At 29.9% G+C, this 21,059-nt stretch overlaps 2 protein-coding genes across 2 annotated transcripts; one reads left to right on the forward strand and one right to left on the reverse strand.

The window, feature by feature from the left end:
• The first annotated feature begins 1,181 nt into the window (after positions 1-1,181).
• Positions 1,182-2,044, forward strand: LOC108467982 (RING-H2 finger protein ATL56-like). The gene has a single exon (XM_017768825.2). It carries the CDS (start codon positions 1,291-1,293, stop codon positions 1,819-1,821), a length of 531 nt encoding a protein of 176 aa, XP_017624314.1. The 5' UTR covers positions 1,182-1,290; the 3' UTR covers positions 1,822-2,044.
• Positions 2,045-8,835: 6,791 nt separating this feature from the next.
• Positions 8,836-12,767, reverse strand: LOC108467649 (protein SUPPRESSOR OF MAX2 1). The gene is made up of 3 exons (XM_017768366.2): positions 11,053-12,767; positions 10,693-10,975; positions 8,836-10,582 (listed from the first exon to the last, which is right to left on the reverse strand). Exons 1-3 carry the CDS (start codon positions 12,216-12,218, stop codon positions 9,050-9,052), a joined length of 2,982 nt encoding a protein of 993 aa, XP_017623855.2. The 5' UTR covers positions 12,219-12,767; the 3' UTR covers positions 8,836-9,049.
• Positions 12,768-21,059: the final 8,292 nt, after the last annotated feature.

Below are 21,059 nucleotides of genomic sequence, written 5' to 3' on the forward strand. Positions count from 1 at the left end.
TAAAGACTTATGGTATATTTTAACCATAAATATTGGGTATAGTGGCAAATTATGTTGAAATTTCAAGGAAAGAGTGGACTACAATATTAATAGAGGAGGCTATAAATACCAAAATGATTAATCTCCATAAACCATGAATCCAAAAATAAATTAAAACCGACATGAATGATATATACCCACTAGAGCCTTAGCTCCCAAAATAGAAAATTTGTGTTTTAACCCTTCTAAAATCTAAAGAGTTATAAGTTAATACATGGTAAAACTATATTTTGACCCTTTCTGAAAATTATAAAGTTTTAAGCTTACAACTATAAGATTTGCATTTTGGTTCTCATAAAAAAATTAATTTAATTTCAACCTCTCCAAAAAAATTTTCTAGCTTCGCCCTTAAATGTACTTATCGAATACTAAAAGTTGTAAAAAATAGGCATAATGATAAATATAGCCTTTAATGTTTACTCATTCTGTCACTTTGACCTTGATTCTTTTTTTTTTTGGATCACTTTGGTCCTCAATCTTAAAATTTTAGTCAAATTGCTTTATTTCTTAATAAAAAATTGATTAAACTGTTAAAATTTTAATGGCACTGACATGGTAAACTACGTGGCAGTTTACTTGTACTTCATTGCTGACATGGATAGTATTTGAAGAAGTTTTATGAATGTTTTGAATTTTGTTGCATTTTTAAAGATTTTTTTTTTACTTTTTATGAAGTACATGTAGACTACCACTCGAATTGTTGCGCTAGCATCATTAAATTTTTTAGGAATCAATCAACTTTTCCATACTAAAAGAAGCAATTTGACTAAAATTTGAAGGTTAAAGACCAAACTAATTAAAAAAAAAAAGAGAGTAAGGACCAAATTGATCAAAGAAGTAAACATTAAAGACTAAATTTATTATTATACAAAAAATTATTAAGTATAATGCCAAAAAAAAAAAATTCATCTCTATCCTATATAAGGCACACTTTTCAACACTTATCGAGTAAAAAGCCCATAGGAAAACAAATAGAAGGAAAAACCCAAAAACCAGTTATAAATAAATAAATAAATTTATAATTCTAGTTTCCTAAAACAATGCGCGCAAAATAAATAAATATATAATTTTTGTTTTCATTAATAAATAATAAATAAATAAAATTTAAAAATAACGTTTGACCATATCTTTAGCCCCTTTATAAATTTATATTTAAAGTTCGTTTCTTTTATTTCTAATAATTTCTCAGTTTTCACATTTACCATTTCAATCTCAAAATCCCCAGAAAAAGAAAAAGAAAAAAATCCCACCATGCCGCCGCCGCCGCTACCTCCACAATCCTCCCCAACCGGTGGTTCAACGTCGACGCCGTCGAAATCGAAGGAAAAGTTCCTGTCTTTGATCTTAAAAGCCATAATTATGATGCTTCTCATCTCTTTCTTCTTCCTCATCTTACCTTTAGCTTCTTTCCTCCTCCTCCTCCCTCTTCTCCTCCGACACCGCCGTCACCGCCACCGTCGTCACCATCTCCATCCCTCCTCTGGGTTTTCCTGGAAACAACTCAAAAAGCTTCCCCAATTCAGATTCTCCCACGAAACGGAATCCGTCGGGTCGGATTCGGATTCTTGTGTGATTTGCTTAGATGGGTTCAGGCAAGGTCAATGGTGTAGAAGCCTCGTTGGGTGTGGCCATTTGTTCCATAGGAAGTGTTTGGATGGTTGGTTAATCAAAGTTGCTGCTTGCCCAATTTGTAGAACGAGGGTTCGATTTGAAAATGATGATAATTGCAATTCCGGTCCTTGTTCGAGGAGAGCAGAGTTTCAGGGCTTGTTTGATTTGTAAGTTTATTGCAAATTTAGTCCCCTTTTTTTGTATTATAAAATTGTACAGCTCCCTTTTTCTTAATAATCCTTATGAAGAATTCCTGCAATTTTGATTCACAGTTTGTATTGCTCTTTTAATAATTGAATTGCCTTTTATTTTATTTATTTTTCCTCATGAATATGATGAAGATTGCTGAAACCTTTATTTGAATTTATTATTATAATGAGGAAATTGATTATAATTGTTCTTTTTTTGAAGTTTCATTAATTTTTTTAATTTTGGCATTTTGTTTTTTGTTGTGATTATCAAAATTTGAAGGTATTTTGTTTATGTTGTTGATTTCATTTACAATCATTTTCTCTTGGAGATTTTATCCTGCTAGCCTTTGTGTCACCACCTAAGAAATCCCGGATTAAATTATTCTCTTTACTATTAAATGCATAATTTACTGTTTAAAAATTTTAACTTTATTCTCTTAACTCTGAAATAAAATATTTCATTAGCAGAATCATAAAAAACTTTAATAAACAGTAAATGTTAACTCCGGTAGCTTTTGTGTAATTATATGATAGACCCTGTGTGAGAATGAATCTTTACTGTCCCTAATTATCATGCACATGAATTAGAGTTACTATTTTTTTTATTTTAAAGTCTTGCACCAGTGAATAGGACTAAATTTTAAATGTATGAAGAGTATTAGGATTGAGAGCGTATATTAATCAAATAATAATAAAATGCATGCATCTGATACATATAGAAAGCTCATGATGAATCTCTGTTACATAAATATGCACAGAAGAAATGTTAGTTAATGGCTCTCTCTCTGTGTTTCATTGTTTTACTATGATGCAGCGACATTCATAATTAATTCCATCATAAATATTACTTTGATGTGACCATTTCCTTAGTGTAGATTATTACTCAAATGAGATGAAAAACAAAGATGTTAGCCTATAATGGTCCAATTGACATCATAAGCATATCATGAGCTTTTTTCTCTAGTGAAACAAGCTTGAAATGAGCTTGTTACAATTTGATGGTGGCTACGCCCATCTAGTTCCTCCATCTTCCTCTCTTCGGGACACAAACATTGTTTTGTTAGGACATGATAAATCAAACCACTTTTAACAAGACAACCATTACTTGTTACAAGCACGTTCTACAGTATTTATCTAACGAAGGTACCATGAAAGTGACTAGTAGGCTCTCTATCAAGAGGTGACACACGACCTAAATAGGTGAAACTCATAAAAGCATATTCTTCACTCCCAAAGAGGAGACTTGCTCATCAGCTCCAACTCAAAGTCCCATCCGTACTTTCTTCTTTTCTAAGCTCTCCTCCCTTTTTCACCACCTCCTACTATGACCCCAAGTGGTACGGCTATCCGCCCAAACAGGATAAATTGTCCTCAATATCCACCACATATTCCTCCATGTCACCTTTTGGTATCAACACAGCTAGAATTGTCTTAGCAAATTCTAGGATGATGGCTCCGCCCACTTAGTTTCCCCGGTTACATCTCTTTGGCCACAAGCATTGTTTCGTCGGGACTTGAGAAATCAAATCTTGACAAAACAACCATCACTTACTAACAAGCTTATCAAGAGGTGACACATGGTCTAAATAGGTCAAACTCATAAAAATACCTTCCTCACCCCCAAGGAGGGGCATGTGCAGCTCCAACTCAAAATCCCACTCATGTACTACTCTTCGTTCAAATAGATTGAATTGTTCTAATATCTTCCACCACGCCACCTTTTGTTATCTACATAGCTTAGATCCTTTTGTACCACCATAGGTGAAGGGTGATTGTGCTGCTAGAGGGGGATTCCATGTGTGTGTTTTCACTTTTTTCAGGTCTTACTTGACGGTTTAGCATGCTATTAATTTCACATATTTAATGACATACATCACTTTAGGGGAGTGATTACGATAATTTCTTTGTGAAAAGTGATTGTCGTAACTGGAAATCACCTATTGCACCAGATGTTTTTGAATGATTAATGCCAGGGGACACTTCACTCTTCTCAAGTATTGATCATCTTATCTAAATAGAATGTCAATTTTATTAAAATGGGAACATCATGAAAGATATTTGTGTATATAGAAGATAAAAAGTATTGGGTAAGAATATCTATTTAAAATATCAAAAAATAATATAGGACCACACAATAAGGGTATGTGATATTGTAGGTTTTATATTAAGAAAAATCGAAAATTAATTTGAATCAAAGTCAATTATTTAAATTAAACCTTTATGATATAAAAATAAATGAAAATTAAAATAATTTAAAAGTTTTATTTTTCATAAAATACCACATAAAACAAAAGTTATTTTTATAAACATTTATGAAAAGACTATTAAATAATATCTAAAAAATACAAAACAAAGGTCAAGTCGGGAAAATTAACAAATTCAGGATTATTAAATAAATGTTTTTGTTTATGTTTTTATAACTTCAAAATAAAAAATCAACGATTGATTAAAATAAAAAAAACCGGCCGGCGGTGCTGCTTTTCAAAAATATACGCGGCACGACACTGTATCATAGTCGGTTACAGCTGAATTTAATCCCATGTTCTAGACCTCAGTAGATAACGATGAAGACTCATCCAATCAGAACAGTCCAAATCACTTGTCATATATATAAATATCTTTTCAACTTTTCCAATTTCTCATATGATATTATTTTTTGTACGAATTGCACTTAAGTTTTTTTTTCTTGAGATTATATTTTATTTTTAATTTTAATATTTAAATTAATAATTTTATCGAAAAAATTAATAATGTTAAGAAAAACTCAATCAATCAAAACATGCATATGTTCAATATTGACCGATAATGTGAGAGCTGTCACTATGAAGTAGAGCTGCCCTGTTTTTGGACAAGGCATTGGGAGTTGATGAGAATTTGAGTCCAATGAATCATGTTATCATTGCCTCTGCTTGCGGTCAGGCCCCCTTGGGTCGTTTGGAGGTACAACCATTTAGGGTTGAAAAGAATTTAAAATATTATCTTTTAGTTGTTAAGAGTATAAAAAAATAACTTTTTTAAACTTTTAAAGGTCAAGAAAAAAATTTTACCAACTTTTAAGGGCTTAAAAAACTTTTTTTAGTTTTTAAGGGGTCAAAATTTTTTTTATCAACTTATAAAGGACTTAAAAAGAATTTTTCTAATTTTTAAAGAACCTAAAACGTTGTTTTATTATTTTGCTTAGGGCTTCAAAAATATTAAAAATGGACTTACTTGCGATCTCTTAACAGGACAATTCGAGTCAGTTCATGGAACATTATAAATACATTAGCACTCATAATGTTGCGGACATCACTATCACAATGAGGTATTCTCTATTGGTGAATTGGATTTGCTTTAACATGAAGACTTGTTGCTTTTGAATTATGATGGCATTATGAAGCCTAGTGATGAAGTTATTTCGGTCTTGAATCGACTATGCGATGACACGGAAAACATTCTTTTCGTTGTGAGCGATTAAGTGGACTTGAGTTGATGTTGTTGAACCTATAATGCAACTTTACATGAAGATGACAAATGGCTTGTCGATGGAGAATAAAGAAACCGCAATCGTCCAGCACCATCGAGACGTCGACCTCGATTACAGTTTATGCCATGCTAAGGATCTTCATGGTCACTTGGAGAATGATCAAAGACATAGCTGTGGAAAACCTTATATCAAACATGAAAAGCGGGGTGAATTACTAGATTTTATGATGTACGTTGAAGATGATCCGTTGAACAAAGACACGTTCGAAAGCATCGCACAATTGCCAGCCGACCCAAACTTATCGATTGTATTGAAGTTTTTTTTTAAGATAAACTATACAATTAGTCACAAAATTCCGTCATTGAATTTAAGTCATAATTTGGTCATTGAATTATTCAAAGTTTTCATTTAAGTCATTAGGATGTTAAAATTGATGTTATACGACTTTCTTTATTTGTACTGCTTGCACTAATTGAAAGTTCTCTTAACCCTTCTTTTTTACAATTTTTTTTATTAAACAACTTTAAACGTCGCAAATCTACGAAGTAAAATTCAAACAATTTTTTTCTCTATTCTTAGGCACTGACTATTAGATCAACTTAGAACTAAAATATGTTCTTCTACTCATCAATGAGTATTGATCAACCACACTTGTTGTCAAATCATTGCTTAGAGCTCATTGGCGGAACTTTTTTTTTATAAAATAACAATAACTCAATGACTTATATAAAAATTTTGAATAGTTTAGTGGCCAAATTGTAACTTTTTTAATTAAGTGATCAAAACGAAAACTTACTATAATTTAATTACTAATGATAGTCTTAGACATTTTCTAATATGAAACTCTTAGTCCAATAAAAAGTTTGGACAATTTCAAAGATGGGTCTAGGTCCAATTACTAGTATTAATGGACTTGGAATCTTATAATATGGTGTGCCAAATTGATTAAGTTTTTTTTTTTCAATTTAATTGGTTGAGTTTAATTCGGCTTTTATAGTTGATTTGACAAAAGTTATTTACTAATATTATTAGGTTTGATGGGTGTGATTTAATTCAGATTGTAGGACTGATTTGATGAACTTTAATTGTTAATATTATTAGCTAATTATGATTTTTCATTAAATTAAATCTAAAACTTGAATTAAACACTAAAAAGTTAACATTTTCATCTTCAAATATCAAAATATATAAATTATGTTAAATACAGATACTACATTGAATAAAAACCAGAATGCCACATTAAAAGAATGTCGAAATCAAATACTAAATTATATATTAAACCTTACAAATAACAAATTGTTATTTAATGGTTTATTTTCTTAATATAAAGTGATCCAACATTAAAGTGCATGGAATGGTAAAAGATTTAATATTTGTTATCAAGTCATCAAATTTACAATTAATCTCGAGTTTAAATCCGAACAATTTATCCCTTTCATTCTTTTTATTAAAAAAAATGGATTAGATTTCAAAAAGTATAATGTCGAATTTAGCTCTCAACATTTATATATTTTTTTATCAATTTTACTTTTATTTTTTTAGATAAATTTGGTCACTAATCTTTAAAAAGGAGTCAAATAACTTTTTTAATGATATTGGCATAGGAACCCGCGTGTCAGTCCAATGTGTCTGTCCAAGTATATTTCATACTGACATGACATTGTTTGTCTTATTTATCATGTCAACAAATAATTAAAAAATTACAAAATATTCAAAAAATAAAAAAATTAAAATTCAAAAAAATTTATGAAAAGATTATAGACAAATTAGCATGGAGTAGATGTGAATTGCCATGTAGGTTGAAATATTTAAAAATTAATATTTTAGTTGGTATTTTCGTTAAAAACAACAATTCGACTCTTTTTGAAATGTTAATGGTAAATCAAATTCAATTAAAAAAATAAGAGCCAAATTGACAAAATATGTAAAAGTTAAGTGCTAAATTGACGCTATGCCATCTTAAAATTATATATGAATTTTGATTGAATGCACAATTTCATACATGGACTTTGATTTGGTGCAATTATGCATAAAAAACTTCGATTGTGCTTCAAATTGTATATATGAAACTTTAATTTTGATTCAATCTTACGTAATTAAAAAAATAAATATATTAATTTATTTTTATATGAGATAAATATAATTATTTATGTACAAACATAAAATGGTATATCAGCTTTTTAACTTGCTTTGTTTAATGTTGATGTCATCAAATTTAACCATAAAAAATATTAAAATAATTTTTTTTAAGAAAAAAACCCAAATTTATGTGGCTAATATGTAAAATTGGATATTATAGAATGTGAGCTTTGCAATTGTATGGCAATTGGCTCTCCCCGGTTAAGTACGTAACCCCTATGCCCCCACACGTTTTCATACTTTACATATATTTATTTTATAATTTTATATATATTTAAAATTAATTATATATTATTACCAATATATATATATATTCAGGTGGAAAGTCAGATATTTTATAGTGGAGGGCCGGAATTGAATTGAAAACTTTTTGAGGGTCAGAACAGAAAATTTACCAAAATTTTAGAGTTTAAAGAGGCAAAAAGGTATCAAATTAAACTTCATTTTAACGAAAGTTTTTTGTCATTATACTATAAGCTCAGTTCATATATGTATATAGAAAATTAGGTAAAAGCAGCTCTCAATTTTGATATTAAGCAAATTGGTCCATCTAAAAAAATTAGAGCAGTTTAATCTCTATTAAATTTGAAAGTGAGCAACTAAGTACAATTAGCCACGATATTATCTATACATAATTTTGATTGGTATAATAACAAATTTAGCTCTTGATATTTATATATTTTATGTAAAAGTTGACATGATGTATAAACATTGCAAGCTAAATTTGTTAAATCAATATCAAATTGATAGAATGTGTAAATTTTGTATGCTAAATTTGTTATCATAGCAATAGAAAATATGTATAATGACGAAAATCATTAACGTTGTAATTAATTGTTATTAGTTACTCACATTTGAAATTAACAGATTAAATTACTCTATTTTTTTAGAGAAATTAATTTGCTTAATATCGAAATTGAGAGGGACTAGAGAGATTTTTACCAAAAATTATTATTTAGATATATATGATAAAAGTATCATAAGAGTCCATGTACTACCATCTAGATTGCATTTTGATTATTGAAAAATGGATAAATTAATCCTTATACATTAGATGAAGTATCAAAATCGTTCCTCCTTTAAAATTTAGCTGCTAAATGCTTGTTTTAGTATATTATATAAATATAATAACAACTTTAATCCTCAACTTTTACACATTTATTCAATTTAATTTTATTTTCTTATTTTAAACAAACTCATCTTAATATTTCATTCTGTATAGCACCGCATCAACAATGAAACATTGAGCCCCGATTTGTTCCAAATAAAAATATAAAAAAATAAAAACTTTTCTTATAAGTTAAAATTAAATGGAAAAACAATTAGATTGGTTTATATTTTTGAAAATATAATAAAAATAATGAAATAAAATTTTAAAAATGCATATAGTGGAAGCCAATTTCAAGTATTTTATTAATTATATGATAAATAAAATAAAATAAATGCTACATATATATTTTTGTTTTAACCAAAAAAAAGCGAATATTAATAAATATATACCGTTAATCTATCAACGTCTCCCCGCCAAAAATAGTTTGAGTATATTTACATTTCTATCCAACAAAAGTAACAAAATACCAATTGTATCCCCAAATAGCTCTCACTATGAGAACGCATCAAGGACCACCTTGATACTACTAGGCAGCCAATCTCCATGGCTTCGTTCACGGGATTCGTCATCGAGTTCAAGTCGGACAACTAGAGACTCATCTGACACGGGCAATTGTGTTTTCAACCGTTGCAAGCTCGGAACCAATGTTTTCTCTATCCATTCTTCTAATCCGATTCTACCTATCCATACACCACTCGTAATCTTTTCTAGAGCGTCATCTATGATCTCGATCAATACCCTTTCCCCGATAATGCTGGAAAATCTTTTTGTTATGTTGTTTGATATGTTGCGTCTAATGGGAGCGAAGTCGACGGGTTTAAAGAAGATTGCATCGTCGACAGAATCAAGCAGTTCACGGGATATTGATGATGTTGAGTTGGATGATAGCCTATTAGCGAGGCCATGTTCTTCATGGTTGGCCGTGAGATCGCTCGAGTTGTGTGATCCATATTCCACATTAGTCGCCTCATTAAGATCGAAAGATAGGTGTGAACCAGTATCCTTCCTTGGCTTTGTTGCTCGGCTTGCCTCATGTAGCCAACAAGCTCGACGCTTTGAAGTTTTCTCCGAAACAGATAACCTTAACTGCCAACCTCCACTTGCGATACAGGTGAGCTTCTTTTCATCCAGGGAAATACCCTTTGATGAGAATTTGAGATTATCTGGCAACCAATTTGCAGTGAGAATAAAAATAACATTTCCGAGACTGATCTCGCGACCGTGAGAATCAGTGAGTCGGCCTCTCTCCATTGCTCCTTTTATGCCACCTCTAACTAACACATTTGCTTCATCTATATCTTCAAGCATTACTACCGAGAAAGGATTCCTCTTAACAGCCTCTGCTATTCTATCCAGCACAGTTTTACCACGGAAACTCAAATCGGGTTCCCCATCATCACGTCTCGAGCCAAGACCTATCACCACGGGATCAGCCCCGCATACTTGATTTGAGAGGACCAACGCCATCTTCTTCTTGCCAACCCTGTCGGGACCGGCAAACAATAACCAGACATCACCCTTTGATCCAGCACCCCGTCGTTTTCCATTGTCTAGTTTACACCGTGTCACTGCTGCAGCCACCGCAGATGCTGCATCCTGCTGCCACCACACCTTCTCGGTTAGACCTTTAAGGAGTTTCTTGAACGAATCAGCATCTAACGCGTTTAACAGTTTGTTGCTTTTCAAATCCTGTAACTTGCTCCATGGTTCGGAAGGTAGGCAGCCCAAAAAGTCCCTCACACACTCTTTATGTGTTCTTTCAAGTTCGGTCTCGGTTATCTTTGGCCGTCCGAGAACAAGGTCTGTTCTTACCGGACTTCCAGGTTGGCTAGCTACAAGATTCGGGATCCGTTGCAGTGTCTCCCCACTGCACCTGTTTAATGTTAATTTGGGCTGGAAAGGCACCAAACTCGTCATAGAAAGAGCCATAGGAGCAAACTGGTCAGAGATTAAACTGGATTGATGAAATTTCGGGTGTAGATGCAAGCAAGTATCATTCCATTTCTTCTGGAGTTCTTGAATCTTCTGCTTCAAAAATCAAAAGTATATGTATACATATATATATAGTTGTTATGCACATATTTACACAAAATATTCCAATAAGACTTGTTTTTTGTTTAACTTGAGATTGTTACCTGTGCCTGATCATCATGGACTCTTGCATTCTGCAACCATTGCGGCAATGCCGGCTGAGTTGATTCAGAATTAGCATCAGACAATGGTTTCTCGAACTCCTTGGCTGCTAAAAGTTTGGCAACCTCTTGTTCGTAATCCTGCATGCACTGTGGACAACATCCTTGTTTTCGGGTATGGTCGAAGTTCTCCAAGAGTTGCCTAGGTCGAGCAGCTTTAGTCACAAACCCATTCATCGAGGATAAGGACTCAACAGAACCGTTAAGGATCCCATTGCTCCCAAACCTGCTATCAAGCATATTATCCAAGTTAATATGAAGATTAAACCTAAAAAGGGCTCAAAATTTGTAAGAACAAATGACCTTGAAAGCATTTTAGAAGCAATAGGAACTGCTTGCAAATCCCAATCATTCTCCATTGAAGGATAATAAACTTGGCACCTCAAATAAGTTTCACAAGTAGCTGTTCCAATCAACCATAGTCTCCCATTACCTTCTCCGAACCGCTGCAACTTCGCCATCTCCGCCACCGCAGCAGCACCGCCTGGTTCCAGTAGAGACCGCCGTTGAGCCCCGATCGGCTGGTTACTCTCTACTAACCATTTCAAGTCACCCAAATCAAGAATGATCCCTCCACAATCTAAATTCCCAATCTTGGCTCCAATTTGAGTGCCTAATTCCTTGATTTTTGCAACCATTTGGGGTTTATCCAATGCCAAATCCTTCCATAAATGAACCACTTCAACGTTTTTAAAAATCCCATCAATTTCTTTACCTTGAATCATCCTTAAAATCTCTTGAACCATCGATTCCGGCGCGGGTTCGCCCACCAAAACCGGGTTCCTTTTCTTTCTCTTCGTCAAAATATCAAACACCTTTTGGACATCTTCATTCCTTTGATGCCCTGACTGGCTGTCTGCCTTTTGTTGTAACCTCGGGTTCAGATACAAATTCCGGTTAACAGAAGGGGCGGCAACGGCCGGTTTGAACCCGAGACCGATTGTCCTGGTCGGATTCTTTCCGTTCAAGGATTGTTCAATGGCGGATTTAACTGCTGGACTTGAAAAACTAGCTTCACTCATTACTCTACTAACGCTTGGATCATCGAGGATCGATATAATCAACTGTTCTAATTCAACTTTAACAGCCAAAAGCGGTTGCTGTTGTTCGGGACACCCACGGCGTTGATGGGCTTGAGCGCGTTTCAAAGCAGCCATCAAAGCGTTTGAAATCGGCGGGTCGAGTCCGGTGCCACCATTGTCGGCGTTTTGAGAAGTTGGGAGACGTTCCAACGCCACACTGAAACAAAGCTCCAAAGCTCGACACTGTAACGGGTGGGATGAACTCGGGTGTGATTTAATACACGCTTGGCGAAGGAATCCGGCGGGAGACGATAGAAGCATTGCCGCCACATGAAGCGGCGTCGTTTGGCCGTGATTCCGACGGCTTGCTTCGGCTATTGAATGGTTTAACACGGTTGCCGCCTCCGGCGTAAGTGTTTGTTGGATCGTACTTAACCCAACTCTCATTTACGTTAAAAAGAATTGAAAGGAAACAACAGATGAAAGGTTTAAGCGATTAAAATCTTTGGGCTTTCTTTATATTTTCACAGAAAATAAGAACAAAAAACAACAAAAAATCGATCTTTATTTCAAAAAAATCTCCATTTTTCCTCACCCATTTTTTCTTTCTCTTTGATTCATCAATAACTAAAAATATCAAGCTCAATTTAAGTGAAAGGATTTAGACTTTATCTCCTCACCAGTCACCACCATCCATAAAATCGGGTAAAAAGGTAAAATTTGAAGAGAAAAAATTGATCTTTTTTTAAAAGGTCGGCTGAAAGGTACATGGAAATATGTTTGATTTTATCAGACAAAAAGAAAAGGTAAAAAAGAAATTCTGGAAAATTGAGAATTGGAAATACTTTTTCACTTTGCAAAGATTTCTCAAACTATACTCTTTTCTATTTTTTATTAATTAAATTTTTTAATTAAAGTTTCGGCTTTGAATTTTTTAAATATAAAAAACAGGTTTTAGAGTGTTTGACCTCTGTTTAGAGATCCAACTAGATTGATCTCATCGTGCACAAATGTACACTTGCGAGTTTTAGTTTAGATCATTTTCGATTTTTTATCTATATGTTGTAATATTTTGATTTACGTACTTGTATTTGTAAAAGTTCGGTAAAAATAACATGCGTCTTTACATTAAAAGATAGATTATATTTTATCTTATTTATTTAAAAATAAATAAATTAATCTATATGTGTTATGTCAAATAATAATCCAATTCTTAATATAAAAATCTTCATAATATTTTTATTGTTAAAAAAGTCAAAATTTAATTTAATATCCAACATGGGGAAGTTTTAAATTCAACCAAAAAATTTTTGTTGATGTTAAATTAATTAATAAAATTAAATTCATGTATGTTATGTTGAATAATATGAAGTTTAATGTTATTTAGATATAGAATTTGAGTAGTGTGAATAGAGAAAATAATATTATAAATATTTTGTTTATTGTCTACATCCTATAGATTTAATATGAGGAAAAGCTAAATAATAAAATTAATGCATATGGTTTGATAAAGAATTTATTTAAAATATTAATTAATAATTATTTTAATATTTATTTTCTATATTTTCTGATATTGATTTAATCGACATCATTACAAACAAACCAATTCAAGCAATTAAATAAATAAATTTTAATTTGATATAATTATACATATGAAATTTTGATTGTAATTTAAAATATACATAAATTCTTAATTTTTATTCAATTGTATAATTTTATTATAATTAATACATCTAAATAATTAGAACTAAAATTAATATTTTAATGTAGGATTGGATTGATAATTAAAATATATGAAAAGTTTAAAAATAAAAGTAAGGAATAGATCTTAAAATTGTATATTAATATTGATCAAACGTGTAATTAGATAAATAAATTTTAATTTGGTATAATTATACATATGAAATTTTGATTGTAGTTTAAAATATACATAAAATTTTAATTTTATTCAATTATATAAATTTAAAAATATATAATACATTAGCTTATTTTTATATCGGCTAAATATAATTATTTATGTATATAATCTATTTAGTTAAATGATGCTTGTTAAATACATAAAATTTCTTAATTTATTTGTGATATTTCTCATCTTAAATTATGTTATTTATGTTCCTAATTGTATTATTTATACTTATATTTGATTTAGGAAATAATTGGAGAAAAGAACTTTATTTTTGTCAAGTTTTTGTGTATTAAATTTTCAGCACAGCGCAATTCTAGTATTTTCACCATGACTTGATCTACAGACTTCTTTTATGGGCTCATAATATATTGATTCAAAGGGTAAGAGATCTAGCTAAAGTTATTTCATGGCTTGAGCCCAAAAACATCAAGAAGTCGCCGAAAAATGTCCTGAAAGTTTGACGCGAAAATTGCCAAGAAACCTTGAAAATTTCTATTTTATGTAGTTAAAAGCATTTTTGTACTTTCTCTATTGTATTATTTTTTTTCATTTAAATAGGCATTATTATGTTAAGAGAGGAGGGATTTAGACCAAGCCGTTCTTAGTTTTGTTTTGTTTTCTATATTTTATGAGTTTATAAACCTTATTTTCTAGTCAAAGGTTTTGTCGAAGTTTGATTTAATAAATACATGAGACTTATTTATTTTTTAATTATTCTTTGTTCATTGGTATTCATGCACCTTCTGTTTTAATTACAATTGCTCAAGTTTATCAAATATTTGGTCAATATTTGATAGCTTTAGAAAAATTAAATATGTAATTATTTAATTCATTCTAATACTCGTGACAAATTGCATAATTCGTTTATGTCGTAGTTTACAATTATGTAGTGTGAATGTGTGATATAGCTTAAATAAACCTCATTGAGGTGAGTTTGTTTATTAGAATAAGGTGTTTTTAGTTCTTAATGTTGCCAGTAAGTTAAATACTGGGCATTGAGTTATAAAGTTATTTATTGTTTAGGGAAGTAATTTCAAATGAGTTACCTCTTGGTTATTGAATAAGTAAGAAGAGATTAGTTGTCCAATGTTGAGTCAGCAACTATAACTAATTTATTAAATGACCGAATCTATAAATCAAATGGAGATTTTACCCCTAAAGTTTTTCCCCATTGATTGTCCGAAACTTTTAATCGTTACTTTCTTCATTTTAATTTTTTAATTTGAATTTAATTTTTGTTTTTACAAGACCCCTTTTTTATTTACTTTGCTTGTTTTTGTTTAAGGAATAAATTTATTACCTATCTTTATGGATATGACTCTACTTGTTGCTTTCGGCTAATTATATTTTCAAGTAGATTTTTATTTTTGTAGATCTCGACAACCTATCAATGCTATGTTGATAATTATGTTAGTGGTTTGTAAAAATTAAATCAAATAAAAAATTTATAAATAAAGCTGCATAAAATTAAAGATCATATATCATTTTACATATTTGACAAAAGTTCATTTTTGAGATTTATCCCAAAAAAATAGACCAAACTTTTAAACATTTTTCACTAACACAAAAAATAAAAATCTTGATTTTTTTCATGCACATCATCCAAGATATTACAAAAAATAAAATAAAAATTACAAGCAAGTTTAGAATGAATCAATATTCATATTGTGGAACCAAGATAACTATTTGCCCAATTTATTTGAATTTTTTTAAATAATTACTAAAAATTTATTTGTTTTAAGATTTTTAATTTTTCTTAAATATTTATTTAGGTGGCAAAATGTTATGTCAACATTATATAAATGTAGCCACATGTTATCGTTTAAATGTTTCATCAATCACGTTAAGAAAGCTTAACAACTAAACTTAGTCAACATTTTACGAGAGGCTTGATTGAATTATTCTTTTCAATTTTAAGAGTTGAATCGAAGTAAATTTTTATATAAAGAGTTAATTAATTTTTTAATTAAAACTTTTTATTGGTTTTTTTCCTTTTCTATCAAAAGCTTAAAATTAATTTTCATGATATAAAAATATTATAAATTATAATAATCAATCAAATTGTATATATATTAGGAGAAGGGACAAAATTATATTGAAAATCAAATATATAATATTTTTGCCAATTAAATACCAAATAATAATCGGTTTTGAATATGCGGTTTTAATTTTCAAAAGACTTATATGCTTTGTCCTTAAGTGTAGACATATGTGAATCTAGAAGGTGGGATATAATTATATTAAATTTAAATTCAACTTAAAATAGATAGTTTGTATTTTTTTCAAAAAAATATTTATTATATATATTTTTTGGGTAAGGAATTTGTTGCTATTGGTTATCGACAAAGAGAAGAAGATGTTCGAGAGGAGAATCGGTTCATGTATACTAGGAGGTGAGCCAGTGAAAGGAGAAGGAAATGAGAGAAGAAAAGAGATGGATGTCTTAAGGTTAGTCTTTGATACCTCATGCACTCAAGTTTATATAAATGGTCTCTCTTTATCTTATAGTGTCACATTATTGACAGTATGGAGGTTTGCATGATTGTGTAGGCGGTCAAGTGTCAGTGTCTTTACAGGTCAGTTGTCGTCATAAAGTGTACTATGTGATATTGCTTTGATATTCTCGTTCTTGAGGTCATATAAGGCAGTTATGTCTAAGTGCTCTTAGCGAGGGGTGCATGACGGACCATCTCTAAGGTAATTCCGTGGGGGCCCCTAGAAGGTCCCTAACTAACCGTTCTTCATAAATGATTTGCTGTGGACTATTCGATAGCTTGACACATGTTGTGCTTTGGTAAGAGTATAATAGAATTTAATATCTCATAAGTAAAATTTTGATTTGAGTATTGTGATTAATAAAATAATATTAATTTTATTTTTAATTAAGAGATTCAATCTTATTCGATTTCAAATTTAATCAAAATTTAATATGACGAAAAATATGGAACACTCAGCAAAATTGCTTTATAAGTACAATGATGGCATTTTTTTGGTAAGATAGCCAAAAAATAATCAAAAGCTAGTGCAACTTGTCTGAAATTTTACCTATGCTATACATCTAAATGTAGCTTCATTTTTTTTCTAAGTAGGTAATAATTCATAAAAACAAAAAGCATAAATGACTTATTAATTAATTGGTCCAAGGGATACCCATAGTTGGACGGTGGCAGATGTTAAAATGATGGAAGTACAATTATTTTTTAGTCCCTATTAAAAATTAAGAATTAAACTTTAATCTTTGATTTTCTTTTGTTAAATGAAATTTTTTCAATTTTGGTTCTACCCAAAATTAATAGTTCTATTTAAAACTATCTTAAATTTTTTAAAATTTATATAATTTTAATTTTTTTAAAAAGGAGGAGGAGGTGTTCGATAAAGAAACAAAAAAGAAGGATATCATAAAGTGAAGTGTCTAGAGTGTCGTCTCTCAAAAGGGTCTTTAGAATTATATAAAAGGAGATTTTCGAGTCAAATTTCGAGTTAAATTATGATATATTTTATTATAATTGTATAACATAATTCATGTATTTATATTTTTTTCTAATTTTATGCATAATAAATATGTTTAAGGTAATTTTTTATATAAATTATATGCACCTCTCTTTTTAGACTTTTAAGATTAGTTAATATAACAATGGAAAGTGGCTTTGTCTTCATGGACGGAAACCAAGGGCACGCCGGTGGCCGTCCTTCCAAAGTTCTTATAAAGTTAAATCATACATTAATTTATGTAAGTAAAAAAAATTACAACTTTAGAATATAATGATTAACTCCACTATAATTAAAAATTATATTTAATAAGTATGAAATTCGATCAATGAGGACTTCGATCTAGAGATGAAGTCAAAAATTATTGTTTAAGGGTCAGAACCGAATTATGTATTTTTATAGAGTTAAAATATAATTCATCATTATATTAATTTATATATTTATTATTTCGAGGAGTAATGTACAATTTAATCATTTACTTATTTATAATTTTAATAATGGGATAAATGTGATATTTTTCAATTTTAGGGCACCTTCAGCCTTGGCCCTGCCATCCCCTTGATGTTCCCCCTACTTAGGTCAAATCAAGGTTCAAGTTGCGGAAATTTTTAGGTCTAATGTTTGAATTTCAGCTTGTGTGGATGTGTAGGCTTTCCTGCACATTTATTTTGGTTATAGTTTAGTTAGTTGTTGAGTTAATTATTCAATTAAATATTTATAATAATTGACTTTAATTGGACTAGTAATATAGTTGTAACTTCAAAAAAAACAAGTACGAAATTTAGCCCATCTTATTTTAATTTTAAAATTTAGTCCCTAGACTCTTTTGATTTCATAATTGAAGTCCAATTAATTACGTAATTGGCTCACATGGTTAACTTAAAACTTTGTTGAAGCCGTATTGTTTCATTGAAACAACGCCGAAGAAGCAAAAAACCCTAGATTCAAAATTGGAAATTGCACAACTCGAGATTTAATATTTTTATTTGATTATTCAATCAATCATGCATGTAATACTGGTCACATGAATAATTTTTTCCTGAGATTAAAAATAAAAAACACTAAATTTAAATATAAAAAAATACAAAGATTGTAGGCAGAATTAAACCAAAAATTAAGTACCATATTTTTTCCTCCAAATTGAAAAATAGTGGTTTCTGTCACTATTTTTCTTTATCAGATGAATTTTGTAAAAGCACCAATCAAGCAAAAGATTATCCCAGACCCCTTTTTACAATTTAAGAAATCACTTTCTAAAAGGAAGCAACTATATAAGAAGGAAAAATAATGTTAGATGTTAGATGTTACTCCAACAAAAAAGTTTGATTTATTTTTTCAATCAAAAGTTTGATTATTATTTCGTACATTGATAATGGGTTTTTAACAATATATATATATATTTGAGCATATTAAGCACAAATAAATTAAGAATCGGAATAATTTGAACTAAAATCGACCCATCAGACTAAAACTCACATATGATAATATCAATAGAGGAATTGGAGAATCTCACATGACAATTACGTATGGTGAAACTTGAATTTAGATATTCAAAAATCCAAAACCTAACTTTTGCCAATAATAATAATGAGGCACGATCAAAGTAAAATAATAATTATTTTTAAATACTAATTAATAGGATTTAAATCATATTAATGTAATCCTTCCCAAATTGTAACTTGACTCGCTGGAATAGTCCTTAATGATTGTATGGTTAGGGAAGTATGCCCTATCAAAGGAACTCTCCATTATTCACGAGTTTAAAATATATTATAAGTCTTTATATTTTCATAAATTTGAAATTTAATATTTTTATTTTTTTAGGAATTTAGACTTATTTCTTTTCAGTATTTCAAAATTTAGATCTAATTATTGTCACTGTTAAAATTATTTTGTTAAATTTAAGTTCATTACAATATAATTTTTAGTTACATAATTATCAAGTGACTTTTTTTATTTCAAAATGTTATATAAACAAATTTAACCAAAAAATAATAAAAACGCTGATGATTGGACCCGATGAAATTTAAAAATAAGAAAATTAAATTCTTGAAAATAAAAATATAAAGAGTAAATTCTAAATTTGTGAAAAATAGAGGGACTTATGGCGTATTTTAACGTATTCACAAACGAAAAAACTACAAATTAGAAGATGTTAAATCCCCACTTCCAAAAGCTTTATTTGAAAGCATGTGGCATCTATATTTTCCCCTTTACAACTTGTGGAATCCTTAAAAGGCTTAAAAGAGTTACCAACAATGGAAAATCCCACTTTGAGGAAGGTGAGGAAAAAGCTACACTTTTCCCCTCCCAATAATGGTGTTGAAAATTAGGGTTTGTAGCACTCACTAACAATAGTCTCTTTTACTTTACACTCAAGCATATATTCAACTTTAATTTTTGGAGATATCAAGGCAGCTGCTTTCTTAGAATGATTAACCCTTTTGGGGTACATATGTGCAAGTAAAAGATGGCCTACGTGTGCATTGATGTGTGCTTTTTGGGTTTAGCTATAAAGATTTGTTTAAAAAAAAACAAAAACAAATCTTAAGTAGTTAATGGGAAATATTAACCAAGACACATGTTAAGGCATATATGGGAAAATTAGGTGGAGGTTAAATAAAATGAAAAATTAAATACTGAATTATATAGCATCCGTGATGAGTTGATATTAAGAAGAGTGATACTAGAAGCAGACGGCTTGGATTATGACAGCATTAGATTTTGTTCGTGGAAAGAGTGAGGTGGATTATGATAGTGTTGTTCTACAAAATGTTAAAATAATAGTTGTTAGAGAGTGGGAAATTGATCTCAAACATGTGTTTCGTGAAGGAAATTAACTAGCGGATAGTATGGCAGCATGGCTTTTAATCTGGAATCGAGTCTTATTGTCTTCCCATAACCACCTGATGCAATTCTTCAAATTCTACATGATTATTTAGATGGTTTTGTAGTGTTTAAAATGGTTGTAGTTTAAACACGGGTGGTTTTCTACATTTACCAAAAAAAAAAATTAAATACTGAAATTAAGTTATAAAATTCGTTTGATTTATTTCTTAAAATTAAGTATGGAATATAATTAAATTATTTAATAAATGTAATTTTAAGATTTTGAAGTTAAAGTATATAAAAGGATAATGTTAAAAAATATTTTAAAAGATAAATAGCTTGTTATCTATTTATCATTTTTCACACTTTTCATTCAAAAATTATGTCATTCAAATTTTTAATATTAATTTAATTATAAGTTTTATCATATTTACTCTTTTTTGATACAATGCATAAAATTACTTATAGCCCCTTCTTAACCTTTAAAGAAAAGGATAATACACTTCAGCGCACTCAAACGCATGTCCTCCTACACTGACAATAATACCAATACCAGTCGTATTAATACTCAATCTGCAATCACTTTATTTTTTTTAAATATATAATTTCAATCTTGAGCTCAATTTTTTCCTTTTGATTTTGTCAAATAATTTGGCGTGAAGTTTTTCTACATGTGGTGTAGCATATACACCTCATGACAAAAAATACACATCTCAAAAAAATAGAAGAATTAAAATGATTAAATCCACCAAAAAAATGCATAGTAAAAGAACTGTTCATAAAATTTACCTATCATATAAATACTATAGATATATATAAAGCTTTTCATCATAAATTAATAAACACCAAATCATTTGGAGAAAAATAAAATATTCTAAAAATAAAATAAAACTAATGACCTATTTTCTCCCCATTTAGAAAATCAATATATGATAATATATTTCAAAAGGAAAAAAAAAAGAAAAAAAGGCCTCCCTCTCTCTCTAGAATAATTATTGGGAATGGAAATCATGAACTATAAAAGAAATAATTTTCCTAATAGGAAAAGAATATGATTAATGCAA

Source organism: Gossypium arboreum, chromosome 8, assembly GCF_025698485.1.
Source record: "Gossypium arboreum isolate Shixiya-1 chromosome 8, ASM2569848v2, whole genome shotgun sequence".
Lineage (NCBI taxonomy): Eukaryota > Viridiplantae > Streptophyta > Magnoliopsida > Malvales > Malvaceae > Gossypium > Gossypium arboreum.

Excerpts from the sequence above, each read along its gene's own strand:
- LOC108467649 (XM_017768366.2), bottom strand. The coding sequence starts at position 12,218 with ATGAGAGTTGGGTTAAGTACGATCCAACAAACACTTACGCCGGAGGCG. Across the intron at positions 10,976-11,052 it reads GCTTCTAAAATGCTTTCAAG|GTTTGGGAGCAATGGGATCC; the intron begins GTCATTTGTTCT and ends GCTTGATAGCAG. Across the intron at positions 10,583-10,692 it reads TCCATGATGATCAGGCACAG|AAGATTCAAGAACTCCAGAA; the intron begins GTAACAATCTCA and ends TTTTTGAAGCAG.
- LOC108467982 (XM_017768825.2), top strand. The coding sequence starts at position 1,291 with ATGCCGCCGCCGCCGCTACCTCCACAATCCTCCCCAACCGGTGGTTCA.